Source organism: Molothrus aeneus, chromosome 2 (assembly GCF_037042795.1).
Source record: "Molothrus aeneus isolate 106 chromosome 2, BPBGC_Maene_1.0, whole genome shotgun sequence".
Taxonomy (NCBI): Eukaryota; Metazoa; Chordata; class Aves; order Passeriformes; family Icteridae; genus Molothrus; species Molothrus aeneus.
In genome coordinates, this window is record NC_089647.1 from 16,566,848 (window position 1) to 16,594,160 (window position 27,313).

At 35.1% G+C, this 27,313-nt stretch overlaps 1 protein-coding gene across 1 annotated transcript in view; it reads right to left on the reverse strand.

Annotated features, from left to right (window-relative positions):
• Positions 1 to 27,313, reverse strand: part of ABI3BP (ABI family member 3 binding protein) — a 137,219-nt gene that overhangs the window by 33,432 nt on the left and 76,474 nt on the right. Inside the window, exons 26-50 of the mRNA XM_066572001.1 lie at positions 26,793 to 26,867; positions 25,780 to 25,854; positions 24,872 to 24,946; positions 24,261 to 24,335; positions 24,018 to 24,083; positions 22,699 to 22,779; positions 19,539 to 19,541; positions 19,394 to 19,459; positions 16,669 to 16,716; positions 16,120 to 16,194; positions 14,531 to 14,578; positions 13,954 to 14,028; positions 12,438 to 12,485; positions 11,710 to 11,784; positions 10,808 to 10,882; positions 10,111 to 10,158; positions 9,465 to 9,539; positions 8,757 to 8,831; positions 7,065 to 7,136; positions 6,332 to 6,406; positions 5,775 to 5,849; positions 4,060 to 4,134; positions 3,506 to 3,580; positions 2,333 to 2,398; positions 1,937 to 2,011 (exon numbers count right to left, since the gene is read on the reverse strand). Coding sequence (XP_066428098.1) covers positions 1,937 to 2,011; positions 2,333 to 2,398; positions 3,506 to 3,580; positions 4,060 to 4,134; positions 5,775 to 5,849; positions 6,332 to 6,406; positions 7,065 to 7,136; positions 8,757 to 8,831; positions 9,465 to 9,539; positions 10,111 to 10,158; positions 10,808 to 10,882; positions 11,710 to 11,784; positions 12,438 to 12,485; positions 13,954 to 14,028; positions 14,531 to 14,578; positions 16,120 to 16,194; positions 16,669 to 16,716; positions 19,394 to 19,459; positions 19,539 to 19,541; positions 22,699 to 22,779; positions 24,018 to 24,083; positions 24,261 to 24,335; positions 24,872 to 24,946; positions 25,780 to 25,854; positions 26,793 to 26,867 — 1,671 coding nt within the window. The remainder of the gene's footprint in view (positions 1 to 1,936; positions 2,012 to 2,332; positions 2,399 to 3,505; positions 3,581 to 4,059; positions 4,135 to 5,774; positions 5,850 to 6,331; positions 6,407 to 7,064; positions 7,137 to 8,756; positions 8,832 to 9,464; positions 9,540 to 10,110; positions 10,159 to 10,807; positions 10,883 to 11,709; positions 11,785 to 12,437; positions 12,486 to 13,953; positions 14,029 to 14,530; positions 14,579 to 16,119; positions 16,195 to 16,668; positions 16,717 to 19,393; positions 19,460 to 19,538; positions 19,542 to 22,698; positions 22,780 to 24,017; positions 24,084 to 24,260; positions 24,336 to 24,871; positions 24,947 to 25,779; positions 25,855 to 26,792; positions 26,868 to 27,313) is intronic.

Genomic DNA, 27,313 nt, shown 5'->3' on the forward strand with positions numbered 1-27,313 from the left:
CATCTACAGCATGTTCCTTTGACTTAGAGAAAAAATATACTTATTTAACTTGGTGATGGAAACCACTTCTGGAAGCATCATTTTTCAGAAGAATTCTAAAAGAAGGTACTTATTTACCAGTGAGTACACATAGCATGCCCAGTAATTAGTAGTTTTGTGGTGACTTCTGACACCATCTACCACAATGAAACTCTAGCTCTTCCTGGCAACAGGCACTACTATAAAGGCATGGAAATAATAACAAATGATGGGCACGCCAAGAGGGCCACTTACAATATGATTGCTTAAAACAATACTTTAACAACTTAAACCAGCATTAAGCACATAAAACTCCATGTAGCAGTTTACTACTATTATATTTATACTATTGATTTACTTAGCATGTGTTAATTTTTGCTGGTGTTTTTAATAACCTACCAATACCTCTGCCAAGGTTATATCTAGAGGGGAAAAGAAAAGCTCAATGTGCTGTGTAATGTAATTGTGTGCCTGTGCATAATTTCATAATGTGATCACTCCTGAACAATACCTGTGTGTATTCTCCTATTCCAGTAATCAGACATGAGAAAGCTCACTTGTATAAGGTGATTTCTAGGGCAAATTAGCAACAAAACCTTTTGACCCACAACTACTGAAATTGGGTAATTAATGCTTTAACTGGCTCTGATGTCCTGGAATTTGATGGTCTCATTTAATTTAACAGAAGGACTATGAAAGGTCAAAGAACTTGTACCTCTAGTGAAGGCATTCACTCTATGTGTAATACAGAAATGTATGCCATACTCTAAACAGGTTAAATTTAATTCAATTTAAATATACATCCATCTCTGCTGAGTTTTTACCATTTCTAACAACATTGTGGGTTTGTGAAAATGTACAGGAATGAGTAGCTCAAGACATTCTATGATCAGCAACAGGTATTAAATTGCCAAATATAGCAGAATGAAACATTACACAGGCCAAAATGTTTAGAATAGGTGGAATATCACTCCGGCTATCCTAATCTAGCTAGCATAGAAATAATAACAGGAGCCAGCAATAATATGGGACAATAGAACTTTTAGTGGGTGGTCAGCCAAACGTTTGCCTTGTGTATGTACATTATTTATTTATTTATATTATTTATTATTTTAAACTTGAACTGTTGGTGAAGAATCCCAAAAATATATATTTAATTAACCAATGGCTGTATAAAAAATAATCCCCAATGCTATTTGTATTGATGTGATAAATCAATGCTCTATGAAATAAAAAAAATATGGATTCATTATGAATTATCACTGAAAATATTATGTTGATTGGATGGAAAAATCAAGTCCAACTGAAAAAGGATAAATTATTTTTCCCCCAAGAAGATATGTAGTTTTAATAAATCTTTGTGGTTAGGGACATTTGTTTTCTGTTGGTTAAGGATATGTAAATTGAAGATCTCACTGTTGTCTGCCATCGACCAACATGGAATTTTGTGGTGCTGAAGTATCCAAGCCTGAATACTGCACAGTCCAAATACTGCATGGTCTGAGTGTGAGTAGGTCTGATGTGAACACACCATGGGCATAGGGAGTAACTAGAGAGATACTTGGCTTTAAGGCTTCCCTACCAAGCCTCCTGACTTGGACTCCAGCAAATGGGTGATCTTTTTCAATGAAGCATTTTCCAGTACTTATTGTGGATCTGAGATCAGAAAACATTAGTAAAGAGTAGCCACACAGTAATAAACCTGTAAATTTACACAGGCTGAGTGCCAATATAATTTCATAATCACCCTCAGGAATTGTATAACAAGATCAGTAGAAACACATGGCACTCTGAGGAATTAGATTCTAGAATAAAACACAGTGAGATATTTTGCAGGGCTCAAGATGACTTGGGGAAGTCACATTTCTGTCTTTTATTGATAAATTATAAAAAAACCACCCCAAACCCAGAACTCTACCTGTTGTTGGCATAATCCACTTTGGCAGTCCAGGTGCTTTTGTTCTGACTGGTGGTAGTGTGGTTCTACTAAGAGCTGTGAGAGCGTTTCAAAAGAATAAAAGGAAAAAGAAGAAAAAAAGAAAGAAGTTCCATGAGAAGAGTACCCAACAGACTTCTATGTGATGCCAAGAATTCCACACTAGAGAAGAAGTAACACCTGCTCTGATGACACACATAGTTTTGGTTTAATTTCTTTTTTCTTTTTCTGATTGGAATCGCTTTACCACTAGACTTATTGATTGAAAAATATCCCCCTTTTTCCCTCCCAGCAATACTTAAAATCCCACTAAGAGTAGATAAAATTAATTAACTATTTAATCTCCTCCCCATCCCAGACTGAATAAACATTTATTACCAGGTCTGGTCTGTGATTTATCCGTAGGCTGTGGTCTTGCAGAAGTGAGACGAGTTTTATGAGGTGCTAAAAGAAATAAGGTCCTGTTTCAATGCTCTGTGTAACAGAACAGGGACAGTGCAGTGCAATTTGCCAGACAAAAAGGTCCATGCACCAATGTGATACAGCAAAATGGACACATGAGAGCTCTATGAGTTCTAATCCAAAATGCATGTGGAAAATGCTAGTTTCTTTAGTGGCCAGATGGCTCCATCATGCAGTCTGACCAGTTACATTCATATGTAGGTTTAGGAAAAAGATGTAAAATATTTACAGCCAGTTACCCAACTGTATATGGATACAGAGTTAGCTCTGCAAGGTATCCATGGCCTTAAGACATTTAATTAGGTTCTGTAAAAAACAAACAAACAAAAAACCTCAAAATAAAACACCGAACTGAACCCCCCAAAAACAAAGACTTAGATAAAACTATGAAACATTAAAATATTTCTGAGAAAACAACTGGGAGCATTCAATGCAGGCACTGTGCAGGGCAGCTGAAGATCAGTGTCATCAGCAAGGTTGAAATCAGAAACCCTCAACCTTTTTTTATTGTTGCCTTTCACTTGCAAAATAGTTTTGATACTCTAGATGTTATGGGATCTCTGGAAGCTGAAAGCATAAGCAGTAGTCACTGTTATCTTGTGCCCAATTAGCAATGTCTGTAAATCAGTTTTTTTAAGTAGAGCTGGCTATTTGATATTCAAGACAAATAAATGTTCGACCCATAACACTTAATCCAGCCTCTCCAAAGCATCAGAGAAAATACAGGTCAGAACATATTACTCATTTTTAACATTTAGATTGGGGAAGTTTTACAGATTTTGATTTTGTAAGAAAAAGTTGGAACTCAGTTACATCGATGTTTGCAACACTATATACATATGAGCATCCAATACACAGCTCTAATACTGTTTAAAAACTTCACATAATCTTCAATATTTGAAGCAATACCGTGCAAATCCCATTTTCAGAGCAATAAACTAAAATATTTGATAAGGGGAAAAATAAATGATTATATTATGTATTTGAAACAGTTTTAAAGGTAATAATGAACAGATCATTAAACTGTACTGATTTTACTTAAGATGTACAGACTCAATACAACAACTTAAGAAAATCTTAAAAAATTACCTGTATCAAACCAAGGAATTTCAGTTGCTTGACCAATTTTGGGCCTGGGTGAAATGTGGTATGTTTCATTGGGAACTGAAAATGGACATATTACTGCTTAGCAAATGCAAATGGTTTCCTTTTAAACATAAGACATCACAGATGGAAAGGAAATTCAAACTGTCTGTACAAATCATAAACAAAAGAGTCAGTGCTAGAAATCTGGCTGAAAACCATGCTTTTATACATGTAAAAGACCTTTCAAGTCTGCAAGATATATATTATTAGTAAGTCAGACAAAACCAGAAAAGATGATAAGGCAATGCCTTTTTACAATGACTCCTCAGCCTCGTACATGTAGTACTTATTTCTATAAAGAATCACATGAATAAGAAAAATGGCTGGAAAATTAAAACCAGCAACATTTTGTACATGCACTGGACTGTAACTAACAAACGAACATGACAAAGATATATGAAAGTATTTCTGTTGATTAAAGTGTAGGTTTAGCCATATAGCAAAAGCAGAGAAAGTAAAGATTGATGAAAAATAAACTGATGCAATATTCTCATTACCCAAAGTTATTTTGGACCCATCAACAACATGAACTGTTACAAGGTTAATTGATCCCAGGTGTGTTGCCCTTGGAGCTATAAAAAATAAACCATTGTTCTGTGAGAAGGCAAATTAAAGAAGTTGGATTTCATGAAGGATCTGTCTCTCCATTGTTTCCTAAAAACCTATCTGCACATCTGCTAGGACAATTTTAACAGACATGAGACAGGCACATTCTGATTAGTCTGGATGTATTTTCATGCTGACAACCAGACAGTGCAACTATTATGCTGGGCCCCCACTAACTTCAGAACACTTGCCCTAAACCTGGAGTTCTATGGTCTTTCTCATATTGTTGATTAATTTACATGTCTCAAAAAAAATTCTAGAAGCTATGAGTAATGTATTTATTTTTCAGATCTCACTCCAGTTTGAATGAATTAATTGAAAGGTCTCTAAGTTACTGGATGAAAAGGACAGACTGGCAGGCAGAGGCCCACACTACATGGCTCTTTGTCTTTCAATAAATAAGAAAATAAGGTGAAATAAGGTAAAAATATGGAAGCTGGAAAATAAACTACTTACTCGCATAAGGAGCAGTTGCTAAAGGGTGCCATTTATATTTCACAGTAAATGTTTGTTTACAATTTTTCCTACCAGTAGTTGGTTTTGCATATACACCTTTATAATGATTTAGACTTTACATATAAATTTTACAACGATTTTTAAAAGGCAAAAAATAAGCCTCTAAATTCTCATCTCTAAAATTCTTTCCCTAAATCTAAATTTGTAGTGGTACCAAAAGATGGCACTTGTTAACTATGGCATGATTGCAAATAGCTCTTATTCAACTGAGACTTAGAATCTAACTTGGTTATTGAACAGCCTTTCAAAACAAGGTATTTAGGAAAGAAATATTTTTCCTGGACTGTTCAGTTTGATGTTCACAGTAATATATAGGTACATATGGTGAATGTATAGATTGAATATAGTTCTTGAATGAATAGGGTCTCTGCTTGAAATCTCTTTGGCCATAAAAAATGGACAAGGAGAAAGAAGTGATGGGGGGGAAATTACTAAAGTATTAATTAAGCTATTTGTCTAAGAATAAAATTTTATCAATTGAGAGGTTAGATGAGAGAGAAGGAAAGATCAGGAGGTGCTCTTATAGATATGTAGTCTCTCCTCACCTAACTGTATTTTTCTCCTTCCTCCTTAGTAATTTTTATTGAAATTGATCATCTCATGGTAGAGCTCAGATATCACCACCCTTCACTATAGATGTGCATCCCCGAATCTACCATGGTTGCTGCAAAAATCACTGGTATTGAAGGCACTTCTACTCTTAGCATGTCAAATATCTTGGACTGAAACTCTGTAACCTGATTTTCAAAAGTACTTGAGAAATTGAATCAAATGTATTTAAAATAAAAAAATTCCCCAAAACAAAAGAACTTTTTGAATGTAAGCACAGAAATACATTTTTATTAAAATTAATTAAATTTCTCAGATTTTTTGATGACTACTAAACCCATCCAACTACTTTCCATGGAAATTGATCCAATTCTTGGGCATTCACTTTGATATAATTTATGGACAAGTTCTCAGCTGAAGAATGATACAAAATTCTGTCTACTTATTATGCATATCCATTGACCACAAAACTCAGTGACAGCAGAAATATAACTAAGGCAGTGCCACAGTAACACTTCTAAAGTTAAAAACTGTAAATTACCAGGTTTAGTTTGTGGTACTTCTGGCCCAACAGATGTTTTGGATTTGGAAGGAATGAGCAGTGTTTCTTTTGGAGCTGAAAGAAAAGGAAAAAGATTATTATTGTATTCTTCAGGAATCATGATCCAATGCCATACTTAGCCCACAGAAAATGCATGCCTCAAATGCCTGAAAAAAAGACAATAACAATTCCATGGCTTTCTGGAACCTGAAACAAAACAACTAGCCAAAACACAGAAAAGTCCCAGCAGTGTGCTGTAGGATAAGCTGAGTTAGGGGCTAAAATTCTTGCTCTAAAAGAAAAATTAGGCCACTGACTTCTGGTTGGAGATCTGAAAAATACAGACTTCTGATCAGACATAAGCTGTAGGCTATTTTTGCTTTACTTGACAAATAGAAATGAGAATCCTCTGCATCCTAAGATACATACATGTGGCAGCAGAATGAAGGATAGTGGAATGGTGTTACATAAATACCACATTGGAGCATGTTCTCTAGAAATTTCTCTACTGAAAAATGAGAAATACCTGCATCTTAATGTTAAGGAAACTTATTTACCCATCGTTGCCCTTGAATGACCAGTGGTGGTAGAAGATTTTGTAAAAATTGGTTGCGGAGTTGTCGGATATATTGCTGTTAAGGAGAAAATGTGAAAAATCTTAGAATATTTATCTGTAATCCAAAAAAAGCAGCATTTGCTAAAACCTGCAAAATGTCCCAAACAATGGAGTAGCAGAATATCTTGACAATCAAATGCTGACAGACATAATTATCTCTCTATTAACTTCTGCTGTACATTTATACCAAAAAATGGGAAAGCACACAGCCCTCCATAATTATTTTTAAAGCTATTTTTATTTCAGTACAATGTCTGTGGCTAACTGCACAAGCACATTGTAAAGAAATTCTGTTGCATTTCGAGAAAAGATTAACAAAAAAATGTTCACAGAGGAGTACCCAAGATTACCAGTAATCACAGAGAACTCAGTCTGCCTAGGCACTGAAATTTGTCAATACCCACATTACTACATTCCAGTCATCATTTTCTATGTGTAATAGACAGAGGAATACCATTATATATATTATAAATTACATATATACATACATACATATTATGTATTCTTACTATTATTTGTAGTGCAGTTTTGGCTTATTTTGGTGTGATCATCTGAAGTGTAATGCATTTCTTTCACCACAAAACTGGCTAGGAATAACCCCATTAAGAAGCACAAAAACCTGAAACTTGGGGAAAGAATAATTAAACACAAAATTAAAATAATGCCTCCATTACCAGGTCTGGTGTATGGCACTCTTGGTCTTTCAGTTTTTCGTTTGGTATGAATGAATGGTTTTTCAGTTGGAGCTGGAACAAAAACAAAAAGCACCCAAAACAATAATGAAAAAACACACTGCTTTTCACAGCACATGAGGAACATGAGTACGATCTGATCTAGAATAAGGCAAATTATGTAAGAATAAGCTGAAAGCTGGAATTCCTGCAAAGAAAGGAAAACAAGTTAAATGGCCACTTATACAAGAAGACTTCTAAAAAAAATATACAAATTTGTAGTTCTGCATCAAGCAGTCTGGAATATAGTCATTAACATCATCATATGGTAATAGGACAAAAATAGACAGTGGTAACCTGTGTCTTTCTCATCTGCCACACATGAGTAGATGAGAAAAGGATTTCTTTTTCATTTGTGTCAAACTTGATTTTTAGATTATATTTAGATTATATTATTTTGTTCTTATGTTGGAATGATTTAATACTGTTATCTTCACACTATACAGATAAAAAAATTTTGTAAGTAAAAGTAGGAATAATTTCCTGGAAAAGGTTATCTTAGCCCTTTTTAGTCTGTGGTCTGCTCCAATGCAAGAGGTCCAAAATGATCTGCCTTAGCCTGTGCAGTTTTCATCCCCCATGCTCTGAGGAATCATTTTCTGCATGTGACTATTGCTCAGGTAGCTCAGGTGTTTACAACAGGGCACCTACTTCATAAAGCTAGATGCACAGATACTGAATGAATGCTAACCTCAGTATCATTGCATACAGGGAATATAAATGGAAATAGAAACATGTTTAAAAGCAGTTTTAATTTCCTCTTCCTCAAAAAGAAAAGAGACATAGTTTGAAGATTATAAAATGCCTATTAATATTTCATTCTCAGAAAATATATACCATTTCATTCTCAGAAAATCACAGTTAAGGTCTGTCACTGAAGCTGGGGACAGAAAGCTGGTTGAACAACAATTGCTCAAGCAATGCTCTTGCTCCTGGATAGTGCTTGAGTTCAGTGACCCTTACTTGGTCCACATCTGACAATTAATTTAAGAAGAACACTCAACTAAGGTTTCATATATTTAAGCAAGTCTTCCCAACCTGGATAACTAGAGGAAAGCAGAGAGGATGGTTTCAAGTAGTAGAGTGGGATTTAGATGGTCACATATCAGGTCTGGAGACTATGCCGTTGTTGACATATTAGAATTTTTTTCTGTAAAATTAAACCATGAGGAGTGAAGAAGAAGAGTATTTTAGAATGAAATTATCCACAATTAACATGAAGAATAGGGGATTAACTCAGTTGGTTAGAGCATGGTAATAATGCAAGGGTTGTGATGGGCCAGTTTAACTTCAGAGTTGGACTCGATGATCCTTGTGGGTCCCTTCCAACCCAGAACATACTGTGACTCTCTGAAGCATCACTATCTGCTCTTTAAATAAAGTCCCCTTTTACTGGAAAATAGATAACCTGGAGGAATTGCATCATCCTGACTGGAAAGGCTAGAAGAGGATGAAAAGAACCTTTGAAAGTAAAGAGTTCATGCATTATTACCCTTATCAAGACCAAAGATAAGTAAGTATCTACAAGAAGAGCAAAATTTCATTATTAGCTTTTAATAAAATATAATAAGCTCTCTCTAAGATGATATTCTCTAAAAAAGGTGTAAAATAGAATAATTATGAAATAACAGTTACCAAATATTGCCTTTGTTCTTTCAGGAATATGAGGGATCATAGTAGTATCTCGTTCATCAAACGTTGGAAAAATCTCTGTTGGAAAAATTGTCAATAAATTATCTGAATAATGAAAGCAATCTCCCTTTCCCCCTTTTCTAAAAAATCCTTTCAGCACTATTCTGTATACAACAGGAAAGGGATGTTTTAAAACAACAATGGGCATTTACCCTCAGAAATTTATGGTTAGGAAACAACACTAACAAACCTTCAGTGAAATCACTGATTATATTACACAGGTCAGTTGGATTTATGATGGGGAGTCACCTAAGCAAAATGTAATTAAAGGGAATCCTCATACTAATGGGTGAAATGCACATGTAAAGAAAAAGCATTACAACAGTGTTAGGAGGTTTCTCTCATAAACGCTTCAAAAACATGGTGCACACTATTAAAGTGTGTTGCTCAGATAGAAGCTGCAAATAACTTTTTATCCTTGATTAAAACATATAGGCTGATTCTATTTCTTCTGTTAATATCTGCATAAAATACAAAAATCGTTGAACTGTTGAAGTTTCCGTCAGATTTAATTGCATCTCTGCAGAGGTTTCTTAACCTAGAATAATAACCAGGTGACAGCTGATGCACTGATGATTATTCCCCCCGCTTCCACCCCAAAAACAATAGTTCAATTATCTACCGAAGCTTCAAAAAGACCAGATAATTTACCAGGCCTCCTGTATGGAGCATCCGGGATGGGAGTTGCTCTAGGTTTAAAAGGAATATGTTGTGGTTCTTTAAGACCTGAAAGAAAAGATCTGTTTTAAGGGTTTATACTTTGACAAAATTAGGCTTGTTGCATAGGCACTGCATATCTCATGCTTGCAAAGAAAAACAATCTCTGCATGACAACCTGAAAAACTGAGTGTCAGATACGCATCAAGAACAGGTCAGATACATGTCAGGAATTCAAGAGAAAACAAAATCCTGAATGAAAACATGAGTGGAAAATTAATCAGATAAGCCAAATCTGAAGTCAAGCAACAAAGCCAGAAAGAGCACAGACAGCTACAGGGAATATATTTCTGTCTGTATTTCAGAACCAATAACTGCAATACCCACGGTGTGATGGTTTCCTACAAGTGTCAAAGGAATTACAACATGTGTGACAGGGAAAGAAATTTTATGTGAAGACAACAAACCAGCTAGGAATCTTTCAATACCTGCAACAGAGTAGAATGTAGTTCAATTAGTAGAAAAGAAAATAATTCAAAACCACAAACAGATTATGTGAAAAACAGACTAGTGATATATAGACATTGGCCCAAGGAGTAGTGAAAAAATAACAATGACCAGCTCAAGGTAACAAATTTACCTGCTGCTGTCTTTTGTTGTTCAATTGTGAATGTACTAATGCCCAAAACTCCATAAAAACAAGATTCACAGAGTTAGTGGTGAGTATAAGTTAGTGGTAAAAATACTCCCTTTGACATGACTGGTTAGTTTTCAATTTGGAACACATTCCTTTTTTTTTTCCTTTTCTTTGTAAAATTAGTGAATATGCACTCACTTAAAATAATGTTCAATGGATACTCTCAGAACTGTTAGAAGTTACAGAGGTTTGGCTGTTCATTAGTATGTAAATCCCTATTAGTTTATTTTTGAGGGTGACATTCCATCACCAGGTCACACAAACCTATGAGTGGTTTCAGTTAGAGATATTTGGAGTCATACATGAAGGCCCTCAAATAGGTTTTTCTCCAAGCGTCTTTTGACAGGCACAAAAGAAAAGCAATTTCTTCCAACTTCTCATGATGTTTCTTTGTTGTCTACCCTGCTCTACAGATTATTCAGCTGTGATAGATGCTATGTGGCTGAAAAGCAGAGGCAACTACTAAAACTCAGACATTAAAAATAGAAATCACTTCTGTTTTCCTGGAAACACATATTTAATGATCATCAGAGAATGTATTTGTAATATGAAGAAATGTTAATCAGCACTTGATTCACTGAGGAAAGACAACCCAAAAGAACCCCTGGATATTCAAGCACAACAAAACAACAATCTGTACCAGGTTTTGTGTGTGGGACATCTGGACTTGGTGATGCCCTGGGCTTGGAAGGGACTCTCCGACTTTCTTTGGGACCTGTGGAAATGAGCAAAGTTTTGAATTTATTATTGAGGATGATGATTCTTGGTCTTATGAAGATGGGCAAAGTTTTGAACACATTGTTGAGGATGATGATTCAACGTATGTCTTTCGATTTTTCTGCTGAATCAGAAGATTTGTTTTCTGCTAAGAAAATTTTTAGGGACTACTTCTGTCATTTTAAAATAATCCCAAAGAGATCTCCTGTAATCAATACAATGCCAGTGCATAGACTAAAGACAAAGTGACTTTTACAGTGCAGTGTCACATCAACTTTCTACTCCTAACAGCAATAACAAACACAGCTTTCTACAGAGTAAACTGCTGTAGTTCTAACACTTCCTAGTTGTGCTTCACAAGTGTGTCATAATCCAAAAACTTGCTGCTCCTTTGAATCAACTCTGCATTAAAAAAAAAAAAAAATCTTCAGCGAAGCAGTCAAAGCAGAAGAAACATGGAAATTTACCTCTAATTTTCAAATTGACAGAGCTATATCCAAAGTTTTGGGAACAGAAAAGTACTGTAATTTTACACTTTTAAAGAAGCAACTCAAAAATACAAATATTTTCTAAGGAAATCAAGATTCCTGTGTGCAAGGGCTAAGGATGAGTGTTAACCCACACATCTCCATTGTGTTTCATTGACATGTATAAATATCCAGCAGATTATGTTCAATGACAGCTGTATAGCAAAATTTGATTATGACAGCGAAGCACAAGCTGGAAAATAAGTACCTCTGTATCTTCACAGAACTCATCAATTTTGAACATTTTCAAAGTGATGAAATTTTCATGCACTAAAGGGCAAAATATTGATAAGCTTACTTGCTCTCGTTGGAGGAACACGTGGACTGGGTGATGTTTTAGGTTTGGAAGGCTTGTGATATATATCTTTAGAAGCTGAAAGAAAGAAACTGGGTTAAGCATTATTAAAGTAATAAGTAGCTTCAAATACAAATAAACTGTTCTGTAATGGGTGTAGTCCTGGAATGATTCGCAATATTAAATTCAAGTAACAAAAATGCCTTAGTCAAATGGATCTGCTTCAAGCAATCTTATGACCCAGGATTAATGAAGTGATTGTGCTCTGACAGTGAAATTGAGGTTTGAGTGGAACAGAATTATTTTCCAGCCCACTATGAAGGACTGAATTTCATTTCATAAAACTGGAGGGGGAGGGAAGAAAAAGAAAGAGGAAGGGAAAGAAAGCTTTCAGGATGCAGCTCTGCCCACCCATGGTGCTCTGCACCTGCAATGGTGCTATCTACACAGGATGACTGAAAACATATAATTAGGATCCTGTTCTGATCTGCCCTCTGCTTCTTACCATTAGATGTTGAAGGAAATTTTCCTATCTTATGTGCATAACAACTTGAAAAAAACAAGGATTCTCCTCATTTGTTTCATAGAAAATAAGAAGATACCGAGAACTTTGACAGTTAAATTATTAAGGAACGTGCAAAAAAAGGTGACTTTTTTTTCAGGTCTGCTTTTAACAGTTTGTGCTGAAGAAGAAAGACAATGTGACCTTTCAAACAATCAAGCATCATTACCTATTGTTGCCTTTGGTTTCTCAGTTCTAAATCTAATTGTTTCCAGAACTGCATTAGCATAATAAAACAACAAAACCAAAGTATTACCAAGAACAATCACTGTCTCCACAATACTCATACCATCCCTGCTAGGGCTGATGACAGATAGTCACTCCTCCCTGAAACTCAACATCCAAGTATAATGTTCCACAGAATTTCCTCCCGTTCAAGGTAACAGCTCTAATACAGAACAGATCCCAAATATCTGAAGTTTTTGTAAAAGCCACAAAGAGACTATGGGTGGTTTTTTTTTACCTTCAGCTTTGTACACTTTCCTGACTTATTTCAAGGGTTTTTTTTCAAACAATAAGTGCAGACTTACTGGGGAGAAAAGGAACCTGAGTTGTCTTTCTGCCCATCTCTTCACCAGCACCATCTAATACTCCATGTACCTTGGATACCCATACTGGGTCTGGCTGGAATGGAGGTTATTTTCTTCACAGCAGCCCCTGTGCTACTCTGTTTTGGACTCATGAGCAAAAAAGTGTTGATAAAATACCAATGTTTTACTTGTTGCTGAATACGCCTTGTCACAGCATCCAAGAATTCATTGTTTTTCACTCTGCCCCCAGGCAAGAGGGCTGGGCTAGGGGTGGGCAGGAGAGGACACAGCCAGGACAGCAGGACCACCCTGGCCAAAGGGATATTCCACCTCACATAAAGCCATCTCAGCACCAAAACTTTCCAAAGCACCCATTGTTCCTAGACTGGCTCTGCTCTGCCTGTGGGATGTGGTGTGAGGTTGCTTTGTGCCACTTGCTTTCTCCACCTCTTTTTATCCTCCCTTATTAAACTGTCTTTATCTTGAACTATGATTTTTTTCCCCTATATTTTTTTCCCCTTACTTCTTCTCTCCAGACCACTGTGGGGTGGAATGAGCAAGAGGTTAGTGTGTGCTTAGCTTCTGGCCAGGGTCAACCCACTATGGTGCCTCATACATGCAAGTGTGAGTTGCATAATTTACTTTCTCCCTCCTTAATTCTCCTAAGGTTGTTTATGGGTATAACAACCCATGCAGACACAATTATAGGAAGTATTACACATTCTTAAATTTCTGAACAACACAAGGGCTCTGGAAAAGTGAACCAACAAGTTCACTTGAATGAAAGCTTGTGTCTGGAAAAGAAGAAACAGGCACAATTTAAAAAATACAGAGCAGAATCCTTCCTTTCTGCAATGACACCCCTTGTTTTCGCCTTTACTTTACTAGAACACAATTTACACAGAAAAGACATTTTCACTGAGAATTTTACAGAAAACATCAATTTCTGCAGTGACTTACAATGTAATAAAGAACTGAAGATATTTTCAACTTACCAGGTTGCTTATAAATTCTATATGCCACTGGATTTTATGCCTCAAGGAATGTTCTAAAATATATGCCCGAGGAATACACACAAATCTGAAGCTCCAGTGATCACAGTAGGATCCATAAGACACGTGTCAGTATGAAGAGGTAAAAAAATAATGAACCTACCAGGTCTTGTTCGTGGCACCTCTGGGCTTGGTGATGTTCTAGGCTTGGAAGGAACATACTGTGGTCCTCTAGGAACTAAAAAAATAGCAAATATTAGAATTTTTTGGGAACAGATACTGACAGAAAAAATAACATTAAAGAAGAACATATGCCTTTGGGACCCTTTGGAATCACAAAAACGTGAGTAATGGAGAAATATGAACACTTGGTACATAACAAACCCCAGTGCTGATGGAAAACCTCTGTAACACGACAATATAAAACAAGGCCAGTATTGTTGCACAGTATGAAAAGTGAAGCAGCACATGATAGAAATGGAGTATAGAGACAAGCAGTCAAAGGTAGGTTGTAGTGCTTATATCCCCTTTGCAGAACACATTTGTGTGAGGAAAAAAAGAGAAAAAGATTATTATGAATTGTTAGCGAAAAATCACCAAACCCCCCCTTACAGGATGAACTTTAATGGTAAAAAAATTATGAGAGTGGAGTGCAATAAAGCAGTGCTTGTGATGGTCAGTGAGAAAAAAGCTAAATGTGATGGTCCCCAGGTGATTTACCCTGTAGGTAAAACTGTTACCTATTGTTGGTTTTAGTTGATCAGTTCTAAGTGTTATAGATTCCAGGACTGTATCAGAAACAAAACAGAAAATATGTTTTGAAAGTTGAAAATTTACAATTAGCACTATTTTTTGAATCCTGTACTTTGTTTACTGCCTTATAGTGAAACAGTTGTATTAAATATCTGAGGAAGCAGTGAAATCTTCAACATAGCGTGAGCTTTGTTCTCCCATAGGCTTCAATGAAATATCCAAATATTATCATTCTGTTATTCAGAAAATGGCTTTTTAGGGACACAAATCTTATCCCTTGGTGATGTGTTTCAAATGCACTCTATTTACACAACTGGAATCAGACAGTACTTGCTTGTGTACTGAACACTGTTATTAAAGAGCATAACATGGTGTATTGCATTGCACAGTCATATAGTTCAGCTCTAGACTGGAATGGATCTAGAGTCCATTGGTTTAGAGTAATAAGGATGTGAAATTGATGTGTCAATTCTTCTGTATGGATTACAACTAAAAAAAAAGAAGAAATGTCTTTGGATATTTTAAGACAATTACAAGATAAGTGGATGATGCTGTAGAAAATGTTCTGTATATTACAGATTCTTGAAGAAACAGTAAATTGTAGAGGCTTTTGTTTTTGTTTGTTTGTTAGTTTGTTTTAAACACAGATCAATACAAGCTCATAATATCTGTGTGACAAAACCATAAACCATTTCTGAGAAAGCCAGACTACCATAACAATGAAAAATGGCCACAAAGGTAAAAAACTGAGTGTATGAGAAGTTGCATCTTAAGGTGTAACTTGGAAACAATGTTTTATAATCAGATGCCATCGTTAAAAATTTATGAGAATACAAGGATTTTGACTGTTTGCTACATGAGGAAATCACACATAACAGATAACATCAAATTTCAAAAATATTGGTCTATGTCTACAATTTAAAGATCTTCAATAAGTGTTTATCCTTAAATTTTTTACATTTACCAAAGGATAACAGATATTGATATTTGAGACCCTTGCATTTTCTCTTGCTATTACCAACTGGAGAACATGGGACAGAAAGTAATTTTTTCTGCCTCTCACATTTAATGACATAAAAATCCAGTATTTTGGAATACAAGGGAAAGGATCATTAATGCCAATAAATGTTTATAAGCAAATACTAAGTATGCATGTATAACTAGGCAATTTAGGCCCTCATGCAGAAAATACTAATGACATGAAATTAACTGATGGTGGCTTAGAAGGGAAACATATTTATTTTAACAATGCAAAGCAACGTTGGAAAGAATTATTACCCCCAAGTAGCCTCAGTACACGCTTTATTTTCTTTGTATTTGTTTTAGTTAACAAGGTTAATCTGAGTGTAGCTACACTATTCTCATCCTGTTGCCTTGAAGTAGCAGAGGTTTATTCTTTTGCTCAGTGAAAAATACCTAGCAAATGTCACTACTCATGAAAGCTGCAATTAAATTGCTGAATGGCACAGAACAGAACTTCATTCTGTTTTAACTGTCTTAGGTAACTAAACAGCTGCTTATAAACACATTTCAATCCAAAACAAACTGTACTAGAAACAATCACAAAGTAGTTTACCATCTTTGGCCTGCGGAACGTGAGGTTTGGGTGAAGTTTTAGGTTTAGAAGGAACACGTGGAGTCACCCTTGGAGCTGGAAGAGAAAATGTGGGCAGTTAGTCGGTTAAATTGCACAGCAATTAAATCTGATACCAGCTGAACACACAAGCACAGAAATCCCACACCTGCAACTGAGAAGAAGTAGGCAATCAGGTAATACTCTCCATGTGTTTACAACAATCTAAGCAAGAAAGTGGAATTTTAGTCATTTTTGAAGCTCAGTTTTTGTTTGTGTTTTTAAAATAAAAACTGGAACAAGCACAAATAAGCATAATTATGAGAAAGGTGATTGAAAGCTGCCAGCATAATTTCTTTTTTCACAAAGGAGACATTCCAGCTGTGAAGAGAGCAATACACTCAACTGTTTTGAATGCCAAGCAAGATAATTACCTAGAAGAAAAATGAGGTTAATTGAAACAATCCTGAGGCAGGAGGTGACTAACTTCAGTGATGCTTGCTGTGATGTAAATAAAGCAAACACAACAGCTTGCCAAGGAAATATTATTACCTATGGGTGACCTTGGTGGTTCAGTTCTAAGTGTAATAGGTTCCAAGACTGCAACAGAAACAGTGTGACAAAGTGAGTAAGGAACGCACTTAAAAAACTTAAATACTCCAGTGGTAAGTAGAAAAGCAGGCACTAACACAACACCACAGTAATATGGATCTTCAAGCTGACTTTTAAATCATGGGCAATTACAATTCTTAATAATACAGGTAAAATAAGAAATAAATAATTGGACAAACTTGATGACAATAGAAGCAAAAATATGTGGATATAAATCAGTAAATCCAAGAACAAGCAAGAGAAGAGATTGCAGAGTTTAACTTAGAGACAGCAAGGGACTCTTGATATACAGAATGTCAAACTGAACTCTGTTACTTCAAAGTAGTGTGCTGACCATGACAAAATAGTTGAGTTTTTCCTCTAAAGTGAGTAATAAAGCAGAGCACTAAAAGGCTGCTATTGGTAGAGCTGTATTTATCAGTCAGCTGAAAAAAATTAGTTTGATAAAGCCTGTTATTTTTTTCTCATATCCACTTAAAATTTGAATCACAAAATCAATATATCATGCCTTTTTCCTGGTGAAAACTGTACCAAATGAGACAAAAAATTATGAGATGGCAGAATCTATAAAAATTTCTTGGCAATAAAGAAAACCTATTTTAATGCATTAATTCTTTCATCTCAATGCAGTAACAAGTCAAGTAGCATATAACACACAGATATACACACCTAAAGACAGAACCTGCTCTCTAACCCACATTCACTTATTTCCCAAACTCTCTTATGCATTTACCCATTTTGAAAATGGGCTTTACAGTCAATAACACTATAAAACTTTGATTGCAAGTGAGGGGGCTAATACTAAAGTATTTATTACATGCCTATTAACATACACAGTACATTATTCTGTAGTATTAATATTACTGCAAATGAAGAAAAAAAAAACAAAATAACCAGTCTTCTACTGACAGTGGTCAGATACTCCATAGAAATGTCAGACCAGCCACTAATTTTTCAAATGTTCTCACTATATATGCCTCGTTTGCAAAGACTTTGCCATTATTCAAGCTCATCATTATTCAAGCTCATCATTAATTACCTTTGGAATTAAAATTGAAAATCTTTTCCCAGAAAATACTAATTTCTATTTTCAGGTTGCTTTTGAAAAAATCAATCATTTCTTACAAAGAGAAAACCAGCTTTCAATAATAGAAAGATATTTATATTACTTTTTAGGTCTGCAAATTGTTTTCTGGAGCAATATGGTTTCCTTTTGTACAAGTATTATCCAAAAAAATTGAATGTCTCTTCTCCCCACCAAGAGGAAAAAAACTGTTGTTCTCTTCTTTACTTTCTGCTCTAATAGCAAGTTTCAAAGTACATAATTTCAAAAGAAGTGCCTCATCAGACTTAGCCTGATCATTTGGGCTTCAAATGTGAGGAATGTGTATTTTGGATACTGGGAAATGTTTGTTTTGTGGAAACCTGCATTTAAGCTGAAAGTAAATGGTCCCATAGCAAATCACATTCAGGTTCAGCAACAAAGAAATTAGGTCTAGGAAATGAGCCTCTGTCCCTCTCAGTGAATAACCACAGAAAAAGGAATTTTACTATGTGTTTAATGCATGAAATATTGTTGGATATGAACAAAACAAGCAATGATTATCCATTTGTGCTGCTCAAGAACATCCAGCTCTTTGATGGATAATCAAAGAGCTGGATGTTCTTGAGCAGCACAATTAACTACTCATAGTTTAGTCAAAAGCCAATGAAAAGACTTAACAAGCAATGCTAAGAAAAGATTGTTATGCAATATTGACCTTGAGAAGTCAATGTCATTAGAGGAGTTTTGAGAGTATTTCATGGTATAGAACTTGTTGCAGTTGAAAACTATGAGTTTAAGTGAGTTGCTGCTAATTGACCAAACCAAACTGATTCTATTTTATCAAATCATTTAAGTAAGGCTTAAAGATGTCCTTGTCCTGTTTCATGTATGTACTCAACTTCATCCAGGTTTTAAAGACCAAAACTAGATTGCTGAAAACATCTTGAAGCCCTTCTCAGAATACAGCTTGCACAGCAAATGTAAACAGTGACTTAAATTTTCCTTTCAATTCGATAAAGCGTTTCAGGGCTCACTGCAAAGGAGAGCCCCTTGTTCTTTGTCTGCATAAAAAATGTATATATTAAACACATCACTTAACATATATTCCCATACTAAAAAAAGGCCATGTATTATTTTATATAAACTGTGCTCCTCATTAAAAATAAAAACACTTTTTTTTTTCTTTAAATTGAGCAAAAGTTTGGATGGATTAATTGAAAAAATGCAATATTTTCCATACATTTGAGAAAATATCAGCAATATGCCACAAAACTCCTTCTGCAGGAAGTGTTTACTTGTGTGTAGTTTAAAATGTCATTTTAGATGATGTTATTTCTATATTCCATAAAATCTTTATTATTGCAATAATTCTTATTCTTTCCTCTTCTAATTTTAGTGAAACTTTCAGGTAAATACCTTTGAAGTGATATCCTGCCTTTTAGAAGGCATCTCCATGTTAGAAACATGGAGAAATAATAAAGTACCAAGATCATATTTCCATTTGCTGGGTTTGGACCACACATGAATAAGCAAGAAGCCTCCAGGAAATGCTGTTTTCAACTGCACATAATATGAGACCAGTGAAAAGAAGAATGACTAAGGATGACTCATAATCATTACCCTCTGCAGTCTTTGGACGTTCATATGTGTAGGGACTCCTAGAAGTGACTGACACTGGAATGGTTGCTGTTGGAATAAAGAGAATTTTCTTAAGAGAAATACAGGTGCATCGGTATCTGTTTTTTTAACTGCTGGTACAGCTCACCTGCTCTTGCTTCCCAACTAAAATCTTCAAAACTCCTCAAATGGAAACACTGAATGAATGATAAATTTACCCTATGTGACTTTTGCTGCTTTTGAAAAATAAAAAGTGCATTTATGCTACAGGAACACAGAGACGGGAGCTCTCTAAAGCTTCACCTTCCTGTTTTACTGATTTTTTAAAAAATCTCTTTATGACTGTAGACCACTGAAAAGAAACAGCTCCAGAGAACTCCATTTTCTTTGGCAAATCTTTCTATTAATTTTCCTGGGTTTCTTCCATAGTGATACAAAGGATAGATATGAAAGGCTTCATGTGTAAATAACTGTAAAGTCCCAGACAGCAAGGCTGAAGATCCCAGCAGATTATCTAGTGCCACTGCACATTAGATCATCAAGTTAACAAGCTTCCCATCTCTATCTAGAATACTTAATTGGGTTTGAAAGGAACAAACCCCAAACACCCTGAAAAATATAAAGAACTTTGAAGTCAAAATTGGTAGAATTGTTTGATAGTAGTGTGACTTTACAAACAGAATCCATTTTCATTCCTAAATACATCTACAATCATGGAGTAATCTTTGTGGTTACCCTTTAAATTTTGCTTTGTTTCTCTGTTTTGACTCTTAGCCTCTGTCCCTCCCAAAAGATTTTAATTAGGAAAGAAAAAGTGATGGATAAATATTGTATGATGGGCCTCAAACTATATTTTTGGACATACTAACAATTTGTCATGTTGTAATTCACAAGCATTTTGAGACTCACAGGAAAACTTATTTAAAGGAAGTTACCTTAAAATTTTGAAATACAATAAAATCTGAGACATAACACTTCCAAAATTCTGTCAGTTTAGACAGAAATTCACATTGTTAATTTAAAAGTCTCTATTTCCCCACATGAAGGTTTATGGTGGTTTACCTGGGTGGAGGATGTTTAAATTTAAAAGACTTAATTATTTCAGATTTCTAAATTTTCCCTCTTTTCTTTACTGACTTTTTTTATAGCTTAGACAGCTTTTATATTTGATAATATTGCTACTATTTTAAGAAAGCAAAATACTCCAAAATGTCTTCAGGACAAATAATTCGTGCATTTAAGTAAATGCCCAGAGAAGTTTTGGAGTCTCATTCCCTGGAGATATTTAAAAACTTTTCTGTAAAGAAAGTGTGGCAGCGTATTTGTGTACACAATAGAAAATTCATTATTATTTCCTTTCCTGAAAAATGGAGAATGTTTAGAGAGAGATATTCATGCTAACAATAGTAAAAGTGAGGACAATGGCTGGGCACGATCACATTGGCAAGAAAACTTTTTTTTTTTTCATGTAGGCAAGAGATTCAGTTACCCAAATGCCAAGAAAGAGAATGAAACTGTGAACTTTCACTAGAATGTACAGTTTGTTAGCTGGAGAATCTGAAAATCATTTAAATGTTTGGGGTTTTTAAAATGAAGATTTTTTTTCTCCACTGCCAAAAAAAGACAAATATTTTACCAGAAACAGCACAAAAATAATATTAATAATGAGAGCCAAAATTAATTGCTAAACCCAAAGAGAGTTATTTGGCAATAATGGCAGTAAGTAATTGATTAAATATGAATTTGGCATATATTGTTCATTATTTTGATTTACTCTTAGGGAAGGGTGACAACCACTATCTTGACACAAGTTTCTAATTTAAGCTGAACTTCCAGGTGATGCTGAAACACAGACAGGGCACTGCTCTTTCACCATTTTGCCACCTCCCCAAAAGCCAGCTTATCCCCATGCACTGCATATTTTATGGCTCAAATAATATTTTCTGAACAAGAATATAATTTGTCACATTATACCATGCCAGTTTCACTACCTACTTACAAGAGAATCATGACAAGCTTCATCAAGATTAAAAAGTGTGTTTCAACATTCTACCTGATTGATTCATGAGACCACCACTGGGAAAGAAAAAACCAGAGGCTGGTGTACAAATATTTTAAAATGCCACTTTCTTCTTAGGCATATAGAAACTTGCTATAGAACCACTCAATGTGGAAACACCAGGATAAAATCTTGATCTTGGCAGTCCCAGGGTGTAAAACAAATCTATGCAACAGTTTCCAAATGAGTTGCTTTTATTTTTGTCTCAGGCAGAGAAAAAAAAGCAACTCATGCATGAGTTGTGCATGAGTTACTGAATATAAATCTGAGTCCTGCATGTTGTTCAAAATACAATAGGCAGGACTCAGAATTATATTCAGACATAGACATCTACAGCAGAGACAAAAGTAATGATTCTTGTAATACAATACTGGATTTCCTACACTTAAAATTATGCAGGAGCTGTAATCAGCATAAAAACTAATGATACTCAGTATTCTGAGACAATTCCAAGTCATAAGTACCATTTCTTTAACAAGCTTCACAGGGAATAATTTGGTCTGAAGAGAGTTCATTTCTTTTTATGGGCAAAAAATAATTTGCAGGAATCTGGAAGGAATTTAATAAAATCATCTGATCTCTTCCAGCATTGAGTAATATATTCTTACAATAAACAATTATGCAATTTCAAGCTTTATAATTTCATTATAAACCATGTAACACTAGAAATATTTTTACAACTCTATTTATTTATTCTCCATGTCCAGAAAATGCCAGGTGTGTTTTACTCTCTGCCATACATTATAGATGAAATTTAACATGGTGTGAAGGTGCTATTTCATTTGGGATCATAAAATATGTCTTTACTGAATTCCAGAATAAAATTCCATTCTTACTTTCACAGTTTCAGGTAAGTCTATATATGCTCTAATGATCACTGAATCAATCAAATCCTATGGTTCTATGCAAGATCTTATAACCATCAGCAAAACAGTAGAATTTGTGTTTTCTGGACCCTATGCTGAACTAAGTTGGAAAACTTGTTATTCCAAAATGAAAAGCAGGGAAATAATTTGCTTTGATGTCTGGCTACGTGAGTTGGTGACTTGGGATATAAAAGTTAAAAGATTTTTTGCTTTGCTTCTATTTTTTGGGGGATCCAATACAAAAATATTATTCCTCAAAGAGTAATTCCTCACCTTTCTGATGATTAAGTGCTGAACTTCACATTCACACAGAAGAAATTCAAGCTAAAATGCATGACTTAACTGAGATACTATAACAAATATTTGCTATGGAAATTAGTTACCAGGTTTAGTTCGTGGCTTTTGGGGTCTGGCAGATGGTCTAGGTTTAGATGCAGAAGTAGTGAGCTTTGCTTCTTTAGGAGCTGAAAGAAATATACTGGATTATAAATTTATGCTTTCCACTGTATCACAAAAAAAATTAAATGAGGAAATGAATGGCTACTGGGAAAAAAAGCAAGCGGTAGGATCAGATATGCCAAGGAGGCTTCTCAAAAAATCTTCCTGAGAATTCACTAGTCCAGCAAGATCCCTGTTTGTCTTTCATTGTAAAAGTAATTGCATTTAAATATGCAGTTGAAGCTTGCAGTCACATCCAAATGTTCTTCTAATTAAGTTAGCAAATTAATTTTTGCAAGATACCTAAGAGATAAAATAATAATGCTTTTTATAATTTTGAATTCCCGGTCAATTTGAAGCCATAAGAAAACATCTATAGACAAAATATACAGAAATGTCCTCATTTTTTGGCATGGTAAAGAAATTACTGGCAAACAGCTGAAAGAACATGGAATCAATAAAAAAAATTGAACTTCTTCATAGCTGCAGTCATTGAATTCTGCTAATGGAATAGAAGTAGCTAACATAAGTTGAGTAATATAAGTAGAATAGCAATATCATGTAAATGCTGAAAATTAAGAACAATGAGTTCCAGAAACCCTTTTCCCACCAAACATGCATGAGTTGAAACTGTAATTAGTTAATCTGCCTCTTAGTCTGACTCCAGACAAAGTGTAAACTCAGTTTCAGGCAGAGGTAAGTAACTTTGTACATTTTTAAAAAGCAGTGCTATGAGATTGCTTTCCAATGAAATGTTTCATAGCAATTGATGCAGTGAAAAATGTTTGACGTCTACAAAAAGAGCAGAGAGGAGTGAGCCATGAAGTGACTGAGAGGTGCTTTTCAAGCCAAAATGACATTCAGAAGGATTCATAAAGCAGTGGAATCAACAAGTTAACCTGGTACCACAGGAATCCTTCACTGAGAGTTCTGGAATTAACACCCACAATACCACCTTTACACTTGGCAGTTCAATTGTATTTCCAATGAGTTTTCTGAATAGAGTGTTGCCATAGAAAAGCTCTCAGCAAAATGGAAGACAAAAATTCTTACTGTACCATAGAACTCAAAAACTGCGTGAAAAAAATGGTTTCTTTTTCTCCTAAGTTTAGAAAAACATTTCTAAATGCTTATCTCCTAACTTTCTTCTTCTTTCAGAGAAATGGATTAAATACAGTGAAAGCTATGAGCTAAAGTAACAGAGTACAAACTGTGGCTTGGACTGCAAGGAAGAGTGATTAACAGCTACAGAAACATTTATTACCTAGGGTTGCTTTTGGTCGTTTAACAGTCTCAGAAGTTTTAGGCTCCAAAAGTGGTGGTTTAGGGGCTAGAAAAGAAAAATTCAAGTGCAATCAAACCAATCATAACCAAGTTGAGATGGATGAGTTAGTCAGGATGTCCATGTATTGCATAACTCCTGTCCTTTTTAGGAAGTTTTCCTTAGATATTTTTAGAGAACATATCTCTCTGCAAACCAACTTATGAAAATGATGTGCACAATTACCAGGTTTCACATGTTGTACTTCTGGGGTAGCAGATGGTTTCAGTTTAGAAGGAATAAGTGGTATTTCTTTTGGAGCTGAAAGAAAGAGCTCATTTTGCAATGAAAAATTGTTTAACAAGCATTTCCCACAACAAACAGCACATGTCACATGTTTATATTGAAGACAACTTAGTATGGAATGTCAAAGCCAGCTGATGAAATCAGATTTTGAGGTGTGGAATGGAGATGATACTGAAATGCTGTACATTGATCAGAAATAAGATTCTGTGAGCCCAAAAGAATGAAAATTTCCATTTTGAAAGCTTTACTTATCAGAGACAATCAGCGTGTGCATTGGGAGTAAAAGAGACAGAACACTAATAAAATGATGATGGTGTTTTATCATGCAAGAGACAAGTTTTATTTCTCTGAGACAGTAAATCCACCCAGAAGCTTGCTCTCATAGGCAGGTATGTCAAGAGCAGTCAATATAACAATGATGGAAGAACAAGACTCTAACCAGGAAGAAGAATGGTTATGCATGTGAAAAGATACGTGGAAGGAATGCATTCATATGGGATGGAGTGCTCAAAACAAACACAGAGTTTTTCACTGGGTGAAAACAACATTACCTAATGTTACCCTTGGCCATTGAAAAGGACGGGAAGTTTTAGGTGTGAAAGATTCCAGAATGGATTCACTTGTTGCTGCTGGAAGAAATGATGACAGTCATAGGAGAGCAAGGAGCTAATGGAAGAAACTCTTCCTTCATGAACAAAAATAATTTTTTTTTTAAGAACAACAAATATTTCACTAATGTTTGGACATTTATCACTTTAGTATGCATTAGGGAGAAATTCAGAACTGCACAGAGCTTCAGTGACTATAAATCAGCACATCTGTGATCCACAAAAATTCTGGATATTTATTTCCTCCTGCTTCATTGCAACTGGTCTGGACCTCAACCACTGCCAAGTCAGATTTTAAGTAGAGCTCTTGAACATTTTGAGTTTTGGTCCAATACTTAAGGGAGGTGGTACAGTGTACAATGTGGATATTTAATGAAGAGGACATGTTGAACAATCAATTAGTCACACATTAAAACATATAAAATTTGGAATAGAAACCTGACAACAGATCCAGCTGTGGTTTCAGCCCAAAACCACTGAATGTCTGTAACTGTTAACCAATTTCACGCTGCTAAGGATGCACTAATGTTAACGTTTTTACTGATGCTACAACAATAAAATGCAACCCGCAGTTCACATCACAATGTTTTCATCAGAACTGCTCTAAAAATACTGTTTTCTCAATTTTCTATGTGGCACATTTTTTAACATACTGAATCATATGACTGTGAGTTGCCATATGCATGTGAGAAAACACCAGGTTCAACCATTAACAGCAAGACAAATTTGAAATCAGCTCTTAGGGGCTAATCCAAATGTCCACTGAAAATAACAGCAGTGTATTAATTTCACTTGAATTTCAGAGCATGATTTGAGCTGCTGAATTAAGAACTAGGTAGAGATTATTGTACCTGGTCCAGCTTCTGCTATTTCAGGCTTACTAGGTGCCACAGGACTTGAAAGAAGAGGCTGAATATCACTGAAAACTATAAAAAAAACCATGTCATGTTAGCTGTGATTATTAGTTCTAAACACAGCTTTTTTTGATCATAGAAAAACAACCAAAAAAAGTGATATGTTATGGCACACCTAATTTGCACTTCACCATAAGCACACCTTACCTCAGGAATGGAGCAGTATTGGATTAGAGTGTGAGCTGAAGGTAGTGCTTAAAGTGAGAATTAAAACTAAATTGTCAGCCAGTCAAAGCTAACATTGCTTTCCACCACATGGTCCACACAGCTTAAAGTGAACCAGAAAATACAAAGATAAAACCTTCTAATACCACAATTATAAAGTACTCAATCCTCCCCCAATCCAAAAACTATAAAAACTAAAAAACACTGCAAGTTTATTTCCATGAAGAAAAGCACCTGCCTTAGTTCTCTCCAGCACTTTTTGTGTCAATATTTTTAGTGAATTTTAATGTCATATAATCTGTCATACACACATGAAAAACAAGGGTGAAGTTAAAAAAATTGTTAAACAGCAAAAAAATAGTAAGAAAGGAGCTTCCTATGCTGTCAAGACAATATTTGGTATAAAAACATGTGTTCTAACTGAGCATATAACAATTAGGCTTGTAAGAAAGCAACAAGTAATTTAAGAATTCTTATTAAGATTTAGTCAGTAGTAGTATTAAACATATTTTAGTAGCATTAAACCAGGTTTACTTCATGCAAGTATATCTCAAAATAGCCCTAGAAGCTTTTTGAGAAGTGAATGTGAGATCAGAAACACTACCAAGTGAGTTTCTCAGGAGAAAGTGCAAGTTTTCATGTAAAAAAGGATGCTTTCAATGATCATGACTCTCACAGGAGACAACATGGAGGATGGTGAAAATGCCTAGGATTAATAACATTTCAGAAATGGCTGTCCAAACATCAAAAGGGGTTTAACTGAAAAGCTAATGCATTACTATTACCCGCAGTAGTTGTTAGCACATGAGGTGTTCTGGAAAATGGAGGCATAGGCTTTTCCAGGTCAGCTGAACTTGTAACTGTGGAAAAATGTAAATACCCCTGAGACAGGTGCATATTGATGCAGACATAGCAAGGGGGGCAAAAATCAGAAAAAGAAAGATTGCTTTACATTGCTTCGCAAGATGCCAACACCACTATAACAGAGTTTCATGTATTTCCAATTTAAAAAGAAAGTAACAAAACTTCAAAGTTTTGAAGATGTTACATGGACCTAATAGACACAACCTGACAGGAACTGCAGTCCCCCTAAAAGCAGATTTATCAACAGGAGTCAATTGCGCTGTACCCATTTAACATGAAAAAAAACCTGTGCTTTTGACTTCACCTGCACCCATAGAAAGAGACCTATATACTTTAAATACATGCAAATATGAATTTGTAAAACCAGGTATTACTCTTGTCAAAGCTTAACATGTTTCAATATAACAAAAGCCAGTATTTTGACTAATGGATTTTAAAGTAC